The sequence below is a fragment of the Chlorocebus sabaeus genome, chromosome 25 (genome assembly GCF_047675955.1).
Source record: "Chlorocebus sabaeus isolate Y175 chromosome 25, mChlSab1.0.hap1, whole genome shotgun sequence".
NCBI classification, from domain to species: domain Eukaryota; kingdom Metazoa; phylum Chordata; class Mammalia; order Primates; family Cercopithecidae; genus Chlorocebus; species Chlorocebus sabaeus.
The window spans coordinates 61,857,919-61,881,033 of NC_132928.1; the positions used below are offsets into that span (position 1 = coordinate 61,857,919).

At 41.3% G+C, this 23,115-nt stretch overlaps 1 protein-coding gene across 1 annotated transcript in view; it reads right to left on the reverse strand.

The window, feature by feature from the left end:
* Positions 1 to 2,822: 2,822 nt before the first annotated feature.
* MPZL1 (myelin protein zero like 1) overlaps positions 2,823 to 23,115 on the reverse strand; it is a 64,938-nt gene continuing 44,645 nt past the window's right edge. Inside the window, exons 5-8 of the mRNA XM_007989650.3 lie at positions 19,405 to 19,618; positions 18,215 to 18,347; positions 15,408 to 15,510; positions 2,823 to 5,872 (exon numbers count right to left, since the gene is read on the reverse strand). Of these exons, the coding sequence (XP_007987841.2) occupies positions 5,771 to 5,872; positions 15,408 to 15,510; positions 18,215 to 18,347; positions 19,405 to 19,618 (552 nt within the window). The 3' untranslated portion in view covers positions 2,823 to 5,770. The remainder of the gene's footprint in view (positions 5,873 to 15,407; positions 15,511 to 18,214; positions 18,348 to 19,404; positions 19,619 to 23,115) is intronic.

Genomic DNA, 23,115 nt, shown 5'->3' on the forward strand with positions numbered 1-23,115 from the left:
CTCCACTATAATACAAAAAAAATTAGCCGGGAATGGTGGCGCATGCCTGTAATCCCAGCTACTCAGGAGGCTGAGGCAGGGGAATCACTTGAACCCAGGAAGTGGAGGTTGCAGTGAGTCAAGATCGCGCTACTACACTCCAGCCTGGGCGACAAAGTGAGACTCCATTTCAAAAAAAAAAAAAAAACAACAACAAGAAAAAAAAAAAACCTCAAGACTGGATAATTTATGAAGAAAAGAGGTTTAATTGGCTCACGGTTCTGCAGGTTACACAGGCAGCATAGCGTATTTGGCTTCTGGTGAGGCCTCAGGAAGCTTCCAAACATGGCGGAAGGCAAAGTGGGAGTGAGGCTTCTTGTAGGGCTTCTCATCAGGCATCTCACGTGGCAGGAGGAGGAGCCAGAGAGCAAAGTGGGAGGGTGCTGCATATTTTTAAAAAACCAGGTCCCGTGAGAACTCACAATCACGAGAACTTTACCAGCGAGGACGGTGCTAACCCATTCATGAGAAATCTACTCCCTGTGATCCAGTCACTTCCCATCGGACCTCACCTCCAATGCTGGCGATCGCAATTCGACAGATTTAGGCTGGGACACAGATCTCAACCCTATCATCTTGTATTAAATCCAGAGAGATATTTGTGCTGTAGGTCTTTATAAAATTGAAAAATGTATGACAGAGAACAACGTTCTCAAAGGCATCCTGGCAGTAAAGTACAATAAGTAGCTAGTTTCCTAGGACTCTTTTTTATGACATACTTCAATGTAAGTTGATAGAATTATGTCAAAGAGGCTGGGCATGGTGGCTCACACCTGTAATCCCAGCACTTTGGGAGACTAAGGCGGGCATCTCTACTAAAAATACAAAAAATTAGCCCGGTGTGGTGGCGCATGCCTATAATACCAGTTACTTGAGAGGCTGAGGTGGGAGAATGGCTGGAACCTGGGAGGTGGAACTTGCAGTGAGCCAAGATCAGGCCACTGCACTCCAGCCTGGGTGACAGAGTGAGACTGTCTCAAAAAAAAAAAATTTTTTTTTCAAATTATGTCAAAGAGCAATTTCATTAAAGTAATTCTTAAAAAAACCAAAATATATTGAAATTTTTCATAACAAAATATCTTGACTATGCGAGAGGAAAGTGCAGGAGAAAACCCACCATAAGTTCCTACCACCAGCTCTACCAGTGCCACAGATGCCACTTTTCTCCCTGTGGCTGCTCCCTCGCCTTCCCTACACAGTGGGAAGATTAAGTCAGTGGTTCCCCAGTCCAGTTAGCACAGGAACCACCCAAAGGGGTCAGAAGGGAGCCAACTGGGGTGAGAGAGTATCTGAGTTTCCTCTAAACACTGCTCAACTCAGCTCCCTCAGGGGTGGAAGCTGCTCTCATAAATAGTAAGTACATCTTTGGTTGGCAAGGCCCTGATGTAGCTTGGAAACCAGAGCCCTAGCAGATGGATGCCCTCCGACACTTAGTGCTGACTTGGAAGGAATTGCAGATTTGACAAAAATGTGATTCTGTCACTCACTGCTGCCCTTGTGTGGTGGAGGACTCATCCCTTTTCTTTTTGTCACATCACACAAGATGGATGCTGTTCGCATGTGAGAATTACTCCCAGGGGAGTTCCCGTCAGCTGTAACTCGTCCGCTCCCACTCAAGAACGCATTAGGTTTTGCAAGCCCGAAGTTATGCAAGGCAGGGGCTCACTGTGAATCCATGGTAATTTATAAAATTACTAAGTCACTGCAAAGCCTCAATGTTTTATTAGTAACACATTATTTGTAACATAGTTCTTAACAAATTAAGTCACCATATTGTCTTCCAGACTGAGGTTAAAACTCTCAGACATCTGTGCCTACCACCTAGACTACACTACCCTCTCAAGTTTGTCCCTAACCAGCTCCTAAGGGACTGGGATTACACTGCAACTGCATTTCAGGCACGCAGCACATTTATTTGAGTAAGGAAGCAGTTTGGTTCTTCCCTTTGGTGTGAGAGGCCACAGGACATAGTGGTTAGTAACAAGGCTTTCGATCAAACGGCGGCCCCAGGCCCAGCCCCTCTTCTCTGTACCTTATTAGCTAAGTGGCCTTGGGCAAGCCATATAATCTTTCAAACAATGGGATTAAGATTAGTACAATTACTATTAACTCACAGAAATAATAGAGCAAGAGTGCCTGGCTCACACCAAGTATTTGGTAACTACTAGTTATTTCCATTCATGTCACCTGTCACCTCCGCCCTGTGGCAAGCTCCTTGAGGAGCTTTATCTTGTTTCTTTATGCTTAGCACAGTGCTTGGCACAGGATTGTTCTGTGTAGGTTGCTGAGTGGATGAATCCTTCCACACTCATCCATCCAGGTAACATGTATTGAGCAGCTACGTTCCAGGCACTGTTCCCCTTACTGCAGACAGAGCAGTGAACAAAACAGCAAGGTCCTGGCCTCGTGTTGCCTATGTTCTAGTGGGGGAGAACAGACAAGTTAAGTGTGTACTGGGAGAGAGGGAGAGAAATAGAGCAACTAGAGCAGAATTGAGGGGGCTAGCAAGGTTGTGGTGGGGGTGGGGGGCTTGCTCTTTTATATATCACAGAAGGTCTCCCTGAGGAGGTAACATTTGAGCAGAGGCTTAAAGGAAGTCAGAGAGCAAACCATAGGATTATCTGCAGAAGGTGCTTCAGGCCCAGGGAACAGCATGTGCAAAGGCCCAGAAGCAGGTACACGGATGGCATTTTTGAAGAAAAGAAGGCAGGTGTAGCTGGAATGATATGAGTGAAAGGCGTATCTCTTTTTCTATTTTCAAAATGAGCACACAACACAATCCAGAAATTGAAAAAGATGTATTAAAATATTCACAAAAATACAACTGAAGATCAAAAAATAATAATGAGCTTGATGGTTTTTCCTTATCTGATACATTTCCATTGAAAAACTACAGATAGTTTGAAATTTCAATCTCTAAGTAATGTCTTTTGCATGCTCCCGTACAGAATTAGCGCATAATTTTAAGAGGACTCTTTTTGCCAGGACGAAGACACGGAGAGGGCAGATCTGCCCTTTAGGGAACCCCAGTTCGTTATCTGCAGCCAGGCAAGGAGTGCTGAGGCACGGGGAAAAAGGGGAGCCAAAAGGGCTGCAGGGGTGGGTGTGCGGGGCTTGGGAAGAGGTCCTGCCCTGAGAGGCTCATCTCAGTGTGAGCAGCTTCCTCCAGGGAAACCCGTCCTGGCAGAGTGCCAAGCTGGCAGCTTCTCTTGCCTGGTAAGAAGGTTGGTGAGAACTGGTGAGGATTCTCTGCCAGAATGCCAGGGTGCTGACAGAGTTTGAGGTGTCTGGTTGGGCAGGAGGCCAAAAAGTCAGGCTGGGGAAGGGGGTGATCAGGGAGGAAACGGCCTCCAGGTGTCATTTGAGTGAGCGGCCCCCAGAGCACCAGCTTCACCAACACATGGTGCCGGCACTGCAAGAAGAAGTGAGGGCTCTTGCTCTTAGGGAGCACCGAAATGTTTCGTTTATTCATAGGAACTGTTGAGAAAGAAGTGAAAAAACAATGCCCCTTTTCTCTGTAAAAAAACGACTGTAAGGAAACATGACACAGGCCTATCTACAATGTGTGTCCTCTGCACCTCAAAGCACAGCCTTGGTCCGCTATGTGGTTTTCACGGTGGCAAAGGCTCACCACGAGTCTCAGCTTGAAGGATGGTGACAATCTAACACCCTTCCCCTCCAAACACACATAAGATGCCTTCCAAAGTCTCCCATAGTTTTCAAAATAGATGCCCAAAAAGTTTTAGGATGCAAGGCAGAGTTGACCACTTTGGGGAAATGTCTCAGGGCCAGCGCTATGTCACTGTGTGTCACTCTCTCGGGCTGGGCTTATGAACATGGAAGGCAGCAGGGCAGCCATATTTTTCTCCATTCCACACAGAACAAAGAGCAGACGCTGGCCAGCTTCAGATGTATGTGGTGACCAAACCTGATCCCTGTTGACTCACACGGATGTGGCATGTAAGGTGGAGCGTTACAAGAATAACAAAAATAGCTCCTCAAAAAACAAAAGGATTCATGTGTGGGACAGAGTTAGTTTTGAAGCTGATATGCCCTTTATCTTATCACCTTGTGCACACCTCGAAATCTCAATCCTGTTTTATTCCCTTTATGACTTCTCTTAGAACTCAGCCTTCAAACCTCCCCAGAAGATGACAAGATGAGAAGAAAAAGCAGCAGTTCATAGTGGACTCCAAACTAGAGGCGAGAAAAAGTAACATTGCCCCTCACTCCCACTCACCCCAAACACGTTCTGCAGACCATCTAGACCGTATTCTTCCCCTAACTGTGGGCTTTAGGACAATTTTAAAAGGGGGGAAATTAAAAAAGAAATCCAGAAAATGGGAGAAATGACAACATAAGTGTTTAATGATCTTCACCATGCTTTCCATTCCCAGTAAAAAGTAAAAACTCATAGATTTTAAGTGGGATGGGGAGTAGTGAATGGGAGAAAACAAGTTTTAGGAAAGGACAGCCAAACTATCTAATCTAGGCTCTCATTAACCTCAACAGTCTTTGAGGTACCATGAAGCTGTTATAAAGCCATGACTGATGCTGCTTCTTGCTGGAAGCATGACTGACGCTTTATAAAGAAGGTGACTCTTGCCAGCTGCAGTGGTGCAACTATAGTTCGTTCCAGCTACTCGGGAGGCTGAGGAGGGAGAATCACTTGAGCTCAAGAGTTCAAGGCTAGTCTGGGCAACATAGTGAGCCTCTACCTCAAAAAAAAAAAAAGAAAGAAAAAAAAAGAAAAGAAAAGAAAAAGAGAAAGAAAAAAAGCAAAAGAATGTGATTCTCTAGAGAGCAAGCTCTAGGATATTGGAGAGTGGCCGAGTGGCAACATAATGATCCCATTTCTGCCTACTTAGAAGGAAAGAAACTCCTCTCCTTTAGCTGTATGGTAACTGTTATTTCAAGCAGAAAGGACATCAGCAAAGAATAAAACCGATACCTTTTACTCTCCATGTTACAAAAGTTCTCAAGCAAAGCTTGGATTTTCTACTTGTCAGTATTATCCAACAGTATCCAGAATGAAGTGACCTTTGGCATTTATCCTTTGCTAATCTTGCATTATGAATCCAGAAATTGATACGACACATTTCAAGGATGCAACTTAAAGTAACTCTGCACAACATGTAAGGCTAAAAACTGCCCCATATTTTAGTGAGAAAAAAATCAAAAAAACTTCTCAAATTGTTTTCAAGTGGCATAGCCAATGGATGTTTTTTAAAAGCTGCAGACAAATAAATGGTACTGGTACTGTGTTAAAGGCTCCTGGGTATGCTTCCATCATAGCATCCCCATTCTCCAACTACAATAAATGCTAAGACTGATTAAGCCCTTAGATTAAAAGGCCATGTCTACTGCAAATACTACAGGATCTGCTATTGTCTCCATTAAGGCAAACCATTTCTAAATGACGGTGAAAGGAATGTTTCTGAAATCTCCCAATTGTAAATGACCTGAAAAGAAAGTACAAAAACAGCAAGACAATGGGTACATATGTAGAATCATATCATCTTTTCATCATGCAACACTGGCTCCTCACATCAGGAAGATTAAATAGAATATTTATACGTATCCTTTGTACACATCTTTCTCTCCCTCCGTGAGTACACATGTACTTGTCCTTGCCTGGGTCTCCAAGGCTGCATGTGCAATGGGCTACATTTTCTGCACAAGAGTCCAGTTTGGTTTTGTTTCTTGCTGAGAATATGTTCTAGGTCTTCTCTTAATTTTTTCGGATATCCGCATACACCACAGACTCTGACTTGTTAATCTTGTCACTGTGATGTCCGCCGGAGTGGTCTAACTGTGCATATATGACTGGGCCCTGGAAAAGGGATGCAGAAGGATTAGAGGTTTGAAAAAGCTGGCAGTTCCTTCAGCTACAGGCATAGAAGCAATGATTAAAGTGATCACATCAGGGTTCCAAAGCAAAGACTTCCCTCTTTTGAATGTCTTCAGGAAGACTTCTTATGGATGATATGTCCAGGACTGACTTTGAAACAAGATTGGACATACGTTGACAATAGTTAAAGCAGGTACATGGGGCTTTGTTACATTATTCTTTCAAACTTTTTTATTATATTTTATTTTTATTTATTTATTTATTTTTGAGGTGGAGTCTCGCTCTGTCGCCCAGGCTGGAGTGCAGTGGTGTGATCTCGGCTCACTGCAAGCTCCACCTCCTAGGATCACACCATTCTCCTGCCTCAGCCTCCCGAGTAGCTGGGACTACAGCTGCCTGCCACCACGCCTGACTAATTTTTTGTATTTTTAGTACAGACAGGGTTTCACTGTGTTACCCAGGATGGTCTCTATCTCCTGACCTTGTGATCTGCCCACCTCAGCCTCCCAAAGTGTTAAGATTACAGGCGCAAGCCACAGTGCCTGGCCTCAAACCTTTTTGATGTTTGAAAATTTCCGTAATAATATAATATTCCTTCTTAGGAATATCTCTTATCTTTTTTTTTTTTTTTTTGAGACGGAGTCTCGCTCTGTCGCCCAGGCTGGAATGCAGTGGCCAGATCTCAGCTCACTGCAAGCTCCGCCTCCTGGGTTTACGCCATTCTCCTGCCTCAGCCTCCCGAGTAGCTGGGACTACAGGCGCCCGCCACCTCGCCCGGCTAGTTTTTTGTATTTTTTAGCTGAGACGGGGTTTCACCGTGTTAGCCAGGATGGTCTCGATCTCCTGACCTCGTGATCCAGCCGTCTCGGCCTTCCAAAGTGCTGGGATTATAGGCTTGAGCCACCGCGCCCGGCCTAATATCTCCTATCTTAATAGCTATTACAGAAATCCTCATCTCTTTCCAATGGGGTAAGAGTCTTAAGGACTAAGATGGGAACTTCCACCCACCTGAGACCCACAGAAATCATGAGCTTCAGAATGATCAATCCATGCAAGAAACCAACATATTTGGTGCCACCCAAAGATACAATCAATTTAATCTGGTCACATTATACAAATAGGTATAGTTTTAAGCAAATAGTTTAAAAGCATTTCAAATATTCTTCAATACAACTACTTACAGCATAATTCTTTTAGTCTGAGCCTATCGTGACCAATACAAATATTGCTTCCTTGATTTCTAATATTAGATAACTGTTCTTCCTGTTTTAAAATAAAATTAAAAAGAAAAAACAAAAAACCACAATCTACACAGATAGAAAGAAAACCCCTAAATGGAGTAAAGTAGAAAAGATCCTCTTCTTAGCCTCAGCAGTAAGGAAGAGGTTACAATTCCAGGGAATTGTCAGGGTCCCATCCAGGAGAGCAAGGGAAGGTTGGAAGGCCTGGGGGCAGAGCGAATTCCCTAACTGTTGGGGGAAGGGGTCAGATAGGTGGCTGCACTTCATAACTCCTTCAGTCCAGACTCTTAAAATCGTAAACAACAATAAAATAGCCCTGGTTTTAAAAGAAAAATTTAATATTACCCAATGTCAACTTTTCTCCCAATCTAGGGGAACTCTCCTTGAGAAGTCTAATAACGTGCTTAAGCTTTCACTTTTGAAATCATAAGCTCAGTAGCCAAAAGCACATGGTTTAAAATAAACACACTTGCCCTCATCCAGGAGCCCTAACAACCTGTGTCCTTAGTGTGTAACCTGGGGTTCTGTGGAGTTCAGGTACTCCAAAGTCTACAGAAGGGACAGGCCCAGTTGTAAGGGCTATACAATGGTGCATCTAAAAACGGAGTTAGAAAATAACACTCGAGGACTAGATCCATTTGAATGTTGGCAGATCTGCAGTCTGAATTACGATATCGTCTTTGTTGAACCTTAGAGAAGAGCACTGGTCATGCGGTCCTGGGCATATTTGTAAATTTCTAAGCACAAGTTTCTTCATCTCTAAAATGGTACTACTAGTAATATCTACATTTTTGTTTTTTGTTGTTATGAAAATTCAATAAGATGATACCTATAACTTAGGCAGTGTCTCACAGATAGTACTTAATACATGTTACTTATTATTATGAACATCTTGTTACACAAATACATTTTAAAATGCACTAAGGTAACTGATCAAGTAAATTAACTGATCAAGTAAACAAACTCTGTGTTTATCTTTAGTCTACAATGGCTGTCATGGGTAATATTGACAGATCACATGGTTAATAATCATACAAACCCTCTATATTCACCTCAGAAAGCTGCAAGTTAAATGCTAACCCCACCAAAAAACAAAAGGAAGTTAAAAAGACTGTTTTCGGTCAGGTGCGGTGACTCATGCCTGTAATCCCAGCACTTTGGGAGGCCGAGGAAGGCGGGTCATGAGGTCAGGAGATGGAGACCATCCTGGCTAACACGGTGAAACCTCGTCTCTACTAAAAATACAAAAAAGTTAGCCGGGCGCGGTGGCAGGCGCCTGTAGTTCCAGCTACTTGGGAGGCTGAGGCAGGAGAATGGTGTGAACCCGGGAGGCGGAGCTTGCAGTGAGCTGAGATCGCACCACTGCACTCCAGCCTGGGCGACAGGACAACACACTGTCTCAAAAAAAAAAAAAAGACTGTTTTCTACTAGGAACAGAATCAAAACTAACTGTTCCCTGGTAACAGCTATTTCAAAGAATAGGACAGACCTCCCAACATTAAATTATATACATTTTTAGATAATAAAACCCCATATCATAATTCCTAAAAACTCACCAAGAGTTTTAGGGTATGTTCATGGGAGAAGGGGTTTACAATGTGTGACTGACTGCACAAATGGCTACAAACTCTTTCCTTCACTGCATCTTACTCTTTGCAACATAATGCTGTAGGTCCTTCCATCAAGAGTAGAAATCTGTTTCTCTACCCTATTGAATCTGGGCTGATCTTGTGACCAGCTCCGACTAACAGAATGAGGCAGAAGTGACGCTATGCAGCTTCCACACCCAGACCTCAACAGACTTTGCCGCTTCCATTCTCTTACTGATCTTAGGATCCACATAGCCACTATGACCATGTGAAGATGCCCAAGTTAGCCTGATGGCTGATGAGAGACGCATGGCCAAGCTGTCCTCTCTCTGCCTGGTCAATAGGCTGCCAATGGTTAGATTTAAGTGAGACCACTGTAGACTGTCCAGCTACCATTCAAGCTTCTAGCCAACTGCAGATGCACAAGCGAGCCAGCAGAGATCAGCTGAACTCACCCAGACCAGAATCTGCTCAACCAGTCCATAGAATGGAAAGTCAAATAAATGGTGGCTGTTTTAGGCCACTATATTTTCAGGAGTTTGTTATGTGGCAGTAGATAATCGATACGCTATGTGAGTAGAAAAGAATGAGAACAGAGAAAGTAAAGAGGAAAAGGAACACAGAATTATCTCTTAGTCTGTAAATGTTAAAATATCAATGAGGTCTTTCATGTGAGACAGTACTGTCTTTCATGTCAAAAGAATACAACTATCTGTTGAAAGTAAATGGGAAAACACTGAAGAAATCCCTTCCTGCTGATGGACTTGGTATTCTTCAAACTGTTTACCACTGCCTGTTATCCTCATTCCTCTTCCCCCTTAGAATATAATAAAGTATTAAGTCAGGAACTTGCTTAACTTCCTAGAACTTGACAGAACATAGGTGCTAGATGAAGGGATGGATGGAATAAAGGATGCAGAGAAATTGTGGATGTAAGCTAAGATTCGGGTCTGCTGACAGATCACGCTCGATCTAGAACACCTCCATGAAGTCTGATTCTGAGTGCCCTTTAGAGGTGAAAGGAGCCCTGAGTCTCTATGGAACATGCCTTAGCACCTCGATTTTGAGGGCAAATTAGGCTGCTGAAGAATTCAAGAGGATCCTCTGAACCACGATCAACTTTGAAATGAACTCACCATTGCTAAGACGTTCACTTTTGGGTATGCAAGAATAAAGAAGGAAAACAACAACAAAACCTACATTAACCTAGCTGTTTTCACTCTACCTCTTGGTACTCACCCTCCCCACCCTCCACCTCATTTATTCATTTATTTTTGCTTTTACACAAAGAATTACAACAATAAAGTGAAAAACTGCTCGGAATATGTTTTCAACTACTTTCTACATGAATAGGCCTGAGCTACTGAAAATGTTTCAAGAAACACATTGCTTAATATAGGCCTATTATTTTAGTTACAACTAGAGATAAAATTACCTCTGAAGTTTCCTTGTACCAAAACTAATTATTTATTCCAATAAAAAACCATACTGGTGAAGGTTGGAGGAGAATGTCCAGGAAGAAAGGATTCTAGAAGAGCAAAGAGACCTGCTTCTAGATACAAATTAACTACTCAGGAGTCATTATGCTGTGTCCTGTAGTACACCTTTCATAGTCTCTGTAGCTTGTAGCCCCATTTAATTTGATTCTAGTCCTTCAGGTGTTAGAGGAATCATTCCCAACATCCTAGCATGAATCACTAAGAGAGAACATCTGCTTTTACCATATGCTCATTGACTACTGACAGAACACCTTTTTTTAGTATTTATTTCACTGTTTTTTAAGTAAAATATAAATATGAAACACAGCTATGTATTCTGACTTTCTTTGAGATAAATGAGACAAATACTGATTATCAAAGTGGAGGTGAAAAAAATTGGACAGGATAAAATATACACGTGCCTTAGAACCAGACAGATCTGGCTCAGCCACTAACTACTGACCTTGAGCAAGTGACCTGCCTAATTAAGCCTCAGTTTCTTCATATGTAAAATAGGGAGAACAAAAGAACTTACCCTGGAGGACTGTTGTTGAGGACTAAAGGAAAAATGCACAAAACTACTTCTTCAAACATTACCCGATCTATGCTATGCACTATAGTTGACAAATACATAAATATTCCATTCAATCACTGTTTAACAACATAACCCAAAAACTTACCTTCTGCATACAAAGCATCAACGATATCCAGAAAAGGATCTGGAACACCAACTATTCATCAAATACATATACAAAAATTACTTTATACCAATCTCATTCAAAACTAAGCTTCACAAAGAAAAAAAATTTTCTTATCTTTTCCCCAATGCCTTAACACTCTAGTTAGTGCCTATCTAACACAACATCTTCCCAACCCAGCCTCCCACTCCACTTTGCTGGAAGACCCCTAATTTGGTTCTGATCTTTACTCTCCCTTTGCTCAGGTAGACCCCACCTTCCTCTGCCCTAGGAGTGAATCAGAATGGCATCAGCTTCTAAGCCACAATGCTGGAAGCCAGAACAATCAGCAATGCCTCAAAATGCTGAAGGAAAATGATTTACAACCTGGAATCCTACCCAACCTGATTAGCAATCAAGTTTGAAGGAGGAGAGTAAAGATAATTTTAAAGGTGTTAAAAATGTATTAATTATCTCACAGTTTTACAGGTCGGAAGTCTGAAATGTGTTTCACTGTGCTAAGATCAAGGTGTCAATAGGACTGCGTGCCTTCCACAGGCTCCAGGAGAGGATCTGTCTCCTTGCTTCTTCCAGCTTCTGGAAGCTGCCTGTATTCCTTGGTTATGAGTTCTTCATCTTTAAAGTCAGCAGTACAGCATCTTCCAGTCTTTCTCTGATGCATACCTTTCTGCCTCCCTCTTCTAATGACCTTTATGGTTACCATGGAGTTACCCAGATAACCCAGGAAAATCTCCCCATCTCAAGGCAATTTAATCACGTCTGCCAAGTCCTTTTTGATATGTAAGGTAACATATCCTAAAGAATCCAAAGATTAGAATGTGAACCTCTTTGTGGGACCATTATACAGTCTACCATGCAAGGCCTCAAAATTTTTTTACCTCCTATACATTTTTTTTCTCACAGGCACAGGCAAAAGAAATACAAATCTTCTCATGAGTAAATGTATTTTAAATGAAGACTCAATCAATTTGTACAAAGTGCCAAGAATATAAGTATAGTCTTCAGACTATAAAACCCCCATGAGATGAGAAAATAGCCACCATTAGCAAGAAATACAGAAACAAAAACTGTAGTCAGATCAATAAAGACTACAGATACTGAAATTATCAGTTTTGAGGTATAAAATAAGAATATTTAATATGCTTAAATAAATAAGATAGTTGAAAATATAATGAAGTTATAAGGAACTATCAAAATTAGTCAGGTATATTTAAAAAAGAACCAAATAAATTTTCTAGAAAATAAACCTATAATATGAAATTGAAGTTTAAAAACTTTAAAAAGGGGCTAAACAGTAGACTAGTCACAGCTAAATAATTAGTGAATGAGGGCAGATGAAGAAATTATGCAGAAAATGGCAGAAAGACAATACGATGAAAGATATGCAAGACAGGCTAAGAGAGAGCATAGAGGCAGTACAATACACATATAATCAGAGTTCCATAAAAAGATAAATAGATAAAATGCAGAAAGGAGAAATTCAAAGAGATTGTGACTGGAAATTTTTTAGAATTTATTAAAGATATCAACCTTAAGACTCAGGAGGTCCAATGAAATTACAAGCAGATGCAACAAGGAATAATTTATAATTAAATAGTATATAAAATGCAGAACACCAAAGGCATAAAGAAGATCTGAAAAGCAGCCAGAGAAGAGACAGATTACCTACAGGAAAACAATGAGAATGTCAGCCGATTTTTCCACAGCTCTTCTCTTTATTATTTCTATCTGTTCATGTTGGGTTTAATTTGCTCTTCTTTTTCTAGTTTCTTCAGACAGAAGCCTAGATCATCAGTTTTAGAGCTTCATTTTTTCTAATGTAAACAGTTAATGCTACAAATCTTCAAAGCACTTCTTTAGCTATATCTTACAAATTTTGATATGTTGTTATTTTCACTCAGTTCAAAATATTTTCTAACTTTTCTTGTAACTACTTGTTTTACTCATGGGTTATTCAATTTTGAAATATTTGAGACTTTCCAGGTATCTTTCTATTGTTTTCTGTTTAATTCCATTGTGGCCAAAGAACATACTCCATATGATTCCAACCCTTTTAAATTTAATGAGAATTGTTTTATGGCCCAGAATATGGTCTATATTTGGTTAATTTTCATGTGTACTTAAAAAGAGTAAGAATTCTGCTCATCCATCTATTTATCTGAGATAGGGTCTCACTAGATTGCCCAGGCTGGTCTTTTACTCTTGGGCTCAAGCAATCCTACTTTAGCCTCTCAAGTTGCTGGGACTACAGGTACACACCACTATATCTGGCTTATGTGTTTTATTTTTTGCTTTCTTTTTATGCCTGGTAGTTTTTGTTTTTTTGTTTTCTTTTTTTTTTTTCTGAGATGGAATCTCACTCTGTTGTCCAGGCTGGAGTGCAGTGGCGTGATCTCAGCTCACTGCAACCTCTGCCTCCCAGGTTCAAGTGATTCTCCTGCCTCAGCCTCCTGAGTGGCTGGAATTACAGGTGCATACCACTATGCCTGGCTAATTTTTGTATTTTGTAGAGATGGGGTTTCACCATGTTGGTTAGGCTGGTCTCGAACTCCCGACCTCGTGATCCGCCTGCCTTGGCCTCCCAAAGTGCTAGGATTACAGACGTGAGCCACCGTGCCCGGCCATGCCTGGCAGTTTTTGATTGGTGCCAGATATTGTAAATTTTACATTGCTGGGTGCTGAATTTTGTTGTAGCATAGAGTGTTGGATTTTGTTGTAAAATTCAACTAAATTACTTTTGGATTAGTTTGGTTCTTCAAAGGCTTCCTTTTAAGCTTTGTTATGGTGGGTCCATAGCATCCTTTATTCTGGTGCTAATTTAGCCCATTTAGGCATGACCATTTTGAGAACCCCAACCAATATCCTGTGTATTATAAGTCTGTCTACTCTGGCTCTTAGGAACACAAACTAGTCCCAGACCTGTGTGAGCCCCAGGCATTGTGCAATCCATTGCATTTCAGGTAGTTCTTCCCCTAGTTTCAGAGAGTCTTCTCCTATGTATATACAACTCTGTAATCAGACAGACTCAAGGGGACCCTGCTCCAGATCTCTGAAGTGCTCGTGCTCATCCTAATACGTTCTCTCTGTGGTTCCTTCTTTGGTACTCAACCTCATAAATCCTAGCCTCCTTGACCTCCCCAAATTCTGATTTCTGCCTTCTCAATTCAGTGAGACAGCTGGGCTCGGTTTCCATTTTCCCCACCTACACTGCAGTGTGGAAACTGCTTCAAGGCGATACACTGGGGCAATAACACAGCTCACATTGTCTGTTTCCTTTCTCTCGGGGATCATAGTGCTGCATAATTCGTGTTCCACTGTCTTGAAAACCATAGTTTCTTTTTCTTTTTTCTAGCTTGTTTTCAGCAAAAAAGCAACTTCCATAGTGCTTCAAGGGCGGAAGAAAAATGTTACAAGGCTTTTTTAGATGCTATGCCTACGTGTGACTTTCATGTCTTCATTCACAACCCTATTCCTGTTCACAACCCAAATTAGTAGACTGAGGTATCTGATGCATATTATGTAATCTGAGAGAGAGACAGACAGATAGACTGAATAGGAACAAGTAATGAGCTTGATGCTGTGGTAGAGAACATAATGTCTGGACACCTGGGTTCTAGCCCCAGTTCTGTCACCAACTAGGTGTGTGCTTTTAGTAATTTAACATCACAATGCCGTAGTTTCCTCACCACATATAACAACTATGGAGTAAGACTATGGGCACTTTTCCCACAACACTGTTACTCTCTTTATTTCCTCTAAAATCCATTCCCACCAGCTAACACCTTTTTAGGACAAAGCTATAACTGGCCAAATTCTTTAGCATGCATTCTACCCCAGAAGAATCAAACTCGAATGAACAAAGCTATGGAATTTTTGCCAAGCCACAATTATAATTAAAATACGATAGCCAAAACACACAAAGCTAGATTATATGCCAACTTCCAAATAAAACCTGTTTCTCTTCTGTACTTTCTACAAGTAGAAACCAAAACCATTCCTTGTTCATCAAGCCTATTAATTATTCAGATAAATGCTTACTTTCCATTTTTTCTAAAGAATCTGTAGAAAATAATTTTTGTTTTATTATCAATACTAAGAAAACCAACTTTTCCCTGCTAATTTCTTATCTTACAGAGTACCTCAATACAGAAAGAATCTCGTTCACTAGATTCATTTCCTTGGGCAATTAAAGAAGAATCTTTTACTGACAAGCCATTTCCTAATTCTGCTTGGGGCAAGGAAGCCACATTATTTTGTTATTAAATAGTAAACAATTTATGTTATTGGTGGTTTCCTGGAAATCTTTGCTCAAGATTTTTCACCACATACTTTCCTGTTGTATTCCTAGGCCAGCCCTTTAATTCCTCACTCCCACCCTCTCTCTTTCTGTCTCTGTCTGTCTGTCTGTCTCTGTCTCTCATAGCTCAGTATTCTTTTCCACACCCAGGGAAGTGACAGAGCACCAAGCTGTAGGGAACAGTGCAGTGAGCAGAATCGCGATCACCCATTACCTGGTGAGATCCAGAAGGCAGACTCTTTACAAGACCCTCAGTGTCGGAGGGGGACTTCCGAGGAGCCTGCTTAACTGGTGACAAACTCTCTGATGTACTGCAGCTGAAGAATTGGCAATTTGAAGAACAAGTGTAAAAAATAATAATAAATAGAAACAAAAATATAGAAATGCAAGTGACGGCAAGATGAAGCAACAGATACATAAAAACAAAAGACAACGTAACAATGGGTATCAAAATGATCACATATTTTAAAACTATTTTCTATTCCTGACACTCACTCATTCTTCTAAGTCAATGAACTCATCACTGAGGGAGGCACAGAAACAAATGTGGTACAACCTCTTCAACCCAGTTTACAAAAATCATATTGAGATTCTGGTTACAGTACACATTTATCCTTTTGCTGTTTGTCTTTTCCCCCTGCCATCAACCCTCTTTTGGGATAAAGGTTTAAGGGAACAAGCTCTATGGTACCTTTTAATAGCTTAATGGCAATTCACTTTTGTTACAATCAAAGGCAAACCCCTTCTGAATGTATGTTTTAAATTACAGATATATATCCAGGCAAGTCTTGGCTTATCTTGTTCTCTCCATAGCTTTATTCCCTACCAAGACCGCAATCAAATCCCCCCAAAAACCCAGGAAGTCATGAATGAGAAACTAGGGAATGCCACGTCACACAGGCTGAACCTTTTCACGGGGACAGGAGTCTTTAACAACAAGCACTATCTCATAAATGACTCAGGGAAAGTGAATGCCAGGAAGTAAGCCAGCTGGGGTACAGCGTAGGGATTTCCCAATGAGATGTGTCATAAGTACAGCTTAAAGCCTTATGATGTATACTTTTTAAAACTTACGAGTTTGGGGAGAATCACATTTAAAGCGTCATTACTAAGACCAAAGCATACCATGCATTCTGCAAACTGTTCCTTCTCTGAAATGGGAGGCTACATGCTCTGAACCAAAATTGTTTAATTATTCTAAGACATAATCAGTCAGGATCTTACTTATTGATAACACAATACACGTATGAAAAAAGAAAACTAATGCACACACACACACATATGCAATGGCATTTTACACGAAGAGCACAAATATTCAGATGTGCATAAAAACTCTATGTAACTTGACAACCCAGTTTCATCCGGATGGTTTGCTTAGCATGTTTCCAATACAAACGTGTGACATACTCGTGGACAAATCATCATAGCTGTTGGGTTAGCTCAGAGCTAGCTGGTTAGTCATTAACAAGGGAGAGGGGCTGAATACGTACACAGGAATATTAACAGCAACGGGCAATGTGATTAGTTACCATGTGTCTAGTGGGAGTGGAAGAGGAGACCCAGCCCTGTTATAGTCCCAATGTGTCTTCTATGTCAGCTTTTCTTAAGAAGTGGAAGATAAGCAGGATCTGATCCCAGCACACCAAGGTAGAAAAGGTAGGGGAGGAGGAAAAAAACCAAAGTAAGAAGAACAGCAGCATTCACGATGCCATGCAGGAGTCTAAGGAACTTGTTCCTGCCCCTCATTAACCCCAAAGCAAGAACTACAAAGACTGGCATGTCACCACCCTGGATTAGTCTCATGTTGAAAATCAATCGTCCAGCTATATTTAATCATAAAACACTCACCATGCAAGGGGGGCAGATACAGTCAGCAGAATAGAAGCATTCCAAGCAAGTAATATCTGAATTTGAACACTCAAACTTGTTAAAACACGGCACTCCTAAAAACTCTAGATCAGCAGAGCCCATAGATAGAGGTTCCCACCATCCACCAGCAAGAGTTCAGGACATGCAATCCTTTCACATCAGAGTCCCTTCAGGATGGTTAAAGTTAGATCTGTGCACCTGCAACACTGCTCATGCTACATCAACTTGAATCCAGCCTCTGCTCCCAGTCTTACCACATGAGTTCTACATAGCTTATATGGGTTAGCTTTCCAGCTGGGGTGGGGAAAAGAGAAGGTCCTTTAATTAGATACGCACCCTATGCTTAAACGTGTTCCATTTGAGAAGCCATAAACAAAAAGTCTATTTTTCTTTATTGCTGATATATTTTGTTACCAACTCATTATCCCATTGTGGGTGATTCTAGCTAAGAATGATCAAAGCAAAAAAGATACTTAAGCTTGGAGTAGGGTAGGGGAACTACAAAAAGGAAAATCCCTGCACCATCATCACATTGGACTGGGGGAGGTAGTTTATTAAAACCACTTCTTTTTCTTCTTCTTCTTCTTCTTCTTTTTTTTTTTTTTAAAGAGACAGGGTCTTGCTCTGTTGCCTAGGCTAGACTCAAACACTGGGGCTCAAGCAATCCTCCTGCCTCAGCCTAAGTAGCTGGGACTACAGGCGCATACCACTACTTCCAGCTCACAACTTCTTCTTAATTAGCGTTTTATATTTCCCAACTGGAAAGAACCACCTTGTGAGTTTATTACCAAGAAATTGAAATTAAACTCTTAAATTGGGTAAGTGACTTAAAACTAAGTCTTAAGTCTTAAGACTAAGAATACTAATTGCATAGTGCATATATTGAAACACAGAGCACAAACTGCTGAGCAGCTCATCTCACCAAACCTAAGAAGGAAACTGGAACAAAGATTAGAATCATTCCACATTTCATAGCAGGCCCACTGATTTCTGCTTGCCCATGTTAGAACACCTCCAAAGGAGACTGCCTGATTCTGACATGAAAGAAAACAGTAGTTAATTCTTCAAAATCCTTTTTGCATTAAATACATAAGTTTTTATAAACCCTGATTCCCTCCCTCCACCCCTGCCCTAAAAAACAGTGTTTCTTACCCAGTGTAATCCCGTTTAGAGTTTTTCCTTCTATAGAGGACAGCCAGAATCATGCTGATGAGCAGAGTGAGACCTAGGACCACAGCAGTAACTATGCCCACCACTACCCAAACTGGAAACACAGGCAAATTCTCTAGAGAAAAAGAACAAAATAGTTTGGTTTTTGTTTTGTTTTGTTTTGTTTTTTTGAGACAGAGTCTCGCTCTGTCGCCCAGGCTGGAGTGCAGTGGCCGGATCTCAGATCACTGCAAGCTCTGCCTCCCGGGTTCACACCATTCTCCTGCCTCAGCCTCCCCAGGCGCCCGCCACCTCGCCTGGCTAGTTTTTTGTATTTTTTAGTAGAGACGGGGTTTCACTGTGTTAGCCAGGATGGTCTCGATCTCCTGACCTCGTGATCCGCCCGTCTCGGCCTCCCAAAGTGCTGGGATTACAGGCTTGAGCCACCGCGCCCAGCCAAGAACAAAATAGTTTTAAGGTACATTGCTACAGAGAGAAAACATGGAATTTTATTAAATTAACAAGCAAGTATTTTCATTTAGCAGTTACTGTACCCTCTTTTATTATACAAACTATGAGATCCCACTGTCTATCCTATTACTATGTAATTCATGACATGTGAATATTAGATGAGAAAGAATGAACTATGGAACTAAGCATTTCTACACCTACAATCCCTCTCAGTGCTCTAACGAAAAACTGGAGGTGTGAATTTACCTGGATCTACTCTCCGACAAAGCAGACTTTGTCTCAAAAATGAGACACCAGAACCTGCATTTCCTGTTTGTTATCAAAATCAAAAGGGAGAAATAACTGTGCTGTTGTTGAAAACTTTCTCCTGGAGAGTATAAAACAGTATGAATCTCCTTCTTTCTCACTGTCCATCACATCCAAACATAATGAATTTGGTCTTTCTTCTGATTAACACTGAAAAATTAATATTCCTGAAATTAGACTAATAGACTCCAGACGGTAGGAATAAAAATGGAGAATCAGCCACTCTGGGTCAGAATGAGCAACAGTTCCCCAATTCCAAGCGTGTTTGGTAGAGCCACAGGATCACGGCAACAGGGAGCACAACTGTACGGCAAAAATCCTCCCTCCAAGCCCACCATAAATGCAACTCTGGTTCTCCATCCAAACATGAGATAAAGGAGACTGCATTATTACTGCGAAAATACTCAAGGAAGTACCTTTTTCTACGACATAGAGCCTAATGTGTCCAGGCTGGACAACGATGTCAGGAGGGTTTTTGACATCACAAATATAGGTGCCATTGTGTATAAACTGCATATTTTCTATGTTGATTGATGCATCTTTCTTGTCAAGGTCTCCAGCCCAGCTGATTCTGTCTTTAAATGGTGGATAATTCCCAGGGTACACTTGCCCTTGGGAGTAGTGGAAAAACTGCAATTAGAAAAAAGGAACACATGAACTATTCTCAAAGGCAGAATTCCTAAACTCTGTAATGTGCATGCTATGAAAGGTTCTTTTAAAGACTTCATACTGAAAGAAATGCAACATCATACTACAAATCACAAGTTATGGAATCTAAGCCAGACAGAAGTTTAGAGATCATGGGACTCAACTCTGCCAGGTTTCAATGGAAGAATCAGACTCACACGTCATCTCGAATCCTCTCAGTATTTCACTGATATAATTATTACCACCCATAATTTTATAAAAGACAAAATGGAGACTTAAGAGAAGCCATTTTCCCAAGGTCCCAATGATAGTAACTGGGGACCCAGAGTAAAATTTAGACCCACCTGAGTCTTCAAAGTCAGTGTTCTTCCAATAACACCATAATTGAGCCCAGTGATTCCTAAGCTTCAGAAAGCTTAGTGTTCACTTAGCTTACCACTAAGATACACAAAGGCACAAAGGAAAAGAATCCTAAATATCTCAGATCAGCTAATCTGAGTTTCTCCCTCTTCCTTCTGGTTTCCTATGGAGAAGTCACGGGTGTGTGAAAGGAACAAAGTCCAGATAACACAAGATACTCTTGCTGGCTTTTGAAAGTTCAGCCTTTGACCCCTTTCTCTTTCCACTCCTCACTCTCTCCTCAGTCCTGCTTTCAGCAAAGGAACTGTCTTCTCAAAGTAAACCTTGTCAAATTCAGCACCTGGAAGCAGGGTTAAGGCCCAGTGGGAGGGGATCTATCCTCACACTTGGCTCTAATCCAAGCAGCTATGCTGGAGGCCTGATGTCTGGTTCATGGCCCGGGTGATGGTGGAGCTGGGGATAGAAACCAGCTCTATTAGCAATGCAAACAGAACATTTTCAGAACTGTTTGAGCATGCTGAAAACGCCAGTGCAGACTCGTCCATTCCCATGATTTAATGATCATCTGGATTTTCTTAACTCCCAGACCTCTCATCAATAGTGACCCGTAAGCTCTAGACTCCTCACCCAACTGCTTACTCACTTTACCACTTGACTGCCCCCTCCCCCAAGCTTGTCACCTTCTCTTACAAACTTCATCTTCCCGTCTTCATGTATCCCATCTTCACTAATGGCTACCGTTTCTTTCCCAAACCATAAATCTTGAAGTAATCCTTGATTCTCTTTCTTCCCATCCAGTTAATCCCCCAGTATTGTCAATTTGTCTCATTAGTTTCTCTCTGTTTCCCTTCTCTCTATTCAGTTCCCAATGACAATATCTGTTTTTATGCTTTCATTATCTTGGGCCTCTTAACTGGTATGTCTAACTCATCATCTTCCACAATGCCTAAATGATCACTGATAAAAAATAATGGTTATTATTATAACATTTATCAAATATTTACCCTGCATTTCATATGATCTAAATGCTTGTTAAGAACCCTGAAGGGTCTGAGATTTTACCCTACTTACAAGCTAAAAAAGTTAGTTGGCCACATGTTCATACATGGCTGACAGAAGACACAGACTCCTGTGAAATCTTCACTCCCATGAAAAAGACTCAGAAACAAAGAACCTTATGAGCAGAAAGCACGTGTTCGTTCCCCTTGCCCCCCAAGTCCCACAGCCATGACATGGAGGGGCTCACATGGATGTTGTGCAGGCAGAGGCATTACATCACAGCGGAGTAACCCCAAGCTCAGGGAACACAAATCTCTTACAAGGGGCAGAAGACATGTCTGACTTTAGCCCTGAAAGGAGACACTACCTTCACTATACTCAAGAATAAACAAACCTGTCCTCTGCTCCAGAGGGAAATATCATCTCTGCTTTCCAAGGCTAGTTACTGCACAAACAAAGTCCAGAACAAAGGCAGCCAGTGCCTTTGCTAGCAAGGTGTGCAAAAACATGAAAGACCCATGGAAAACTGTTTCCCAACAACTCTCCAACCCTCACAACCACCCTGCAAGGTGAGACTCACCTACCTGATATTTCATCAATAGGGAATGTGAGGCTCAGGAAACCTTGGTAACTTTCCCAAAGTCACAAGTTTTAGAGATGGAATTCAAACTCAGCTTTGATTTCAAAGCTTATGCTATTTTCAATGTTTAATGCCTCGGGTGAGATCATGTCTTATCTGTTCAAAGTCCTTCACTCTCTCTTCTTCACCAGAAAAATGAACCATAAACTCTCAGTTTTGCAAACGAATCCTTCCCTCATCAGCTCTCTGCCTTCCCTTCCCACAACATCTCCACATATTCCCTGCCTTACATTTGTGAACCAGCGGGGATGAGCTACATGATGCTATTTCCCAGCACTGGGTCTAAGACAGCTCCCTCAGTCAGGCTCCCTCATTGACTGGAGGCCATTTGAAGGCAGGGGATAAGTTGTATTTCTCTCTGTACTCCTTAGCATTTTGCACACAGCCGGAACTACATAGTTTGCTGAACCAAACTGAGGAATAATGCCTTGGTCAAACCTTTGAGAGATGGAAATAAAACAGTGAAAAATAAATTCATAGAAAAGACTAGAATCATTATCAATCAATATTTTTAAACTACAAGCCATGGTGCTAAAGCTATGAGGTATACTAAAGATGTAAGATAGGCATGTCCTCTTAAAACACTCATATTCAGGATGAGGAAGAGGAAAATTGTCATATTAAGGGATCTGTATTACAGGAATGGCCCAGATAAGGGTAGTGAGTTCTAAGGGCTAAAAGGTTTTTTTAAAAAAAGAGGCATTATGGAGGAGACAGAAGGTAAAAATGGGGTACAGCTTAAATGACAAGTGTTCAGAAGTAGGAAAACAAAGCACAAAGCATTTTTACTAAACTGGAAGTGATGCCGTAAGAGAACAGAAGCGTGGCTAAAGTGGTAGGCTGGGCCAAACTGTAATGAGCTTTTAATTCTAGACAAATGTTGTCAGCAACGGGTATCTAAGTTTCTGACAACCTGCAGTGAAAAGGTGAAAGAACTATTATAAGACTATGCACCTGCTGGCATATAAGGGTTGGACTGAAAGATGAGAACACAGAAGCAGAAGAATAACAAGGGGTTATTGCACGAGACCACGCACACAGTTAACACTGCTCAATAGACAGCAGAGACACAGGAAGGCTGACAAAAAGCTAGATCCCAGAAACAAAGTAGGAAGAACCAGCAAAGGTTCTTATTTCTTGGGGACAGAAAGGAAGTGGTAAGGGACAGGGAAGGAAAGGGCAGAAAACACAAAACAAAACAAAAATTGCTCACAAAACTCATCTCTAGATGAACACAATTACACGCCCCCCTCCCCCCGCCAAAAAAAAAAAAAAAAAAAAAAAAAAAAGGCAAGGGAAACAGAAGGGAGAAAAAATGAGTTCAGTTTCAGATATGTGGATCCCGAGGCCATGGGACAAAAAAGCCATCTACAGTATGGCTTTTGAACATACTGGGTTTGAATATACTTTTCCTATAAAACCTACAAAAACAAAAAAGCAACCCACTCATCTTATTAAATGTGTTCCGACATTTTGGAAT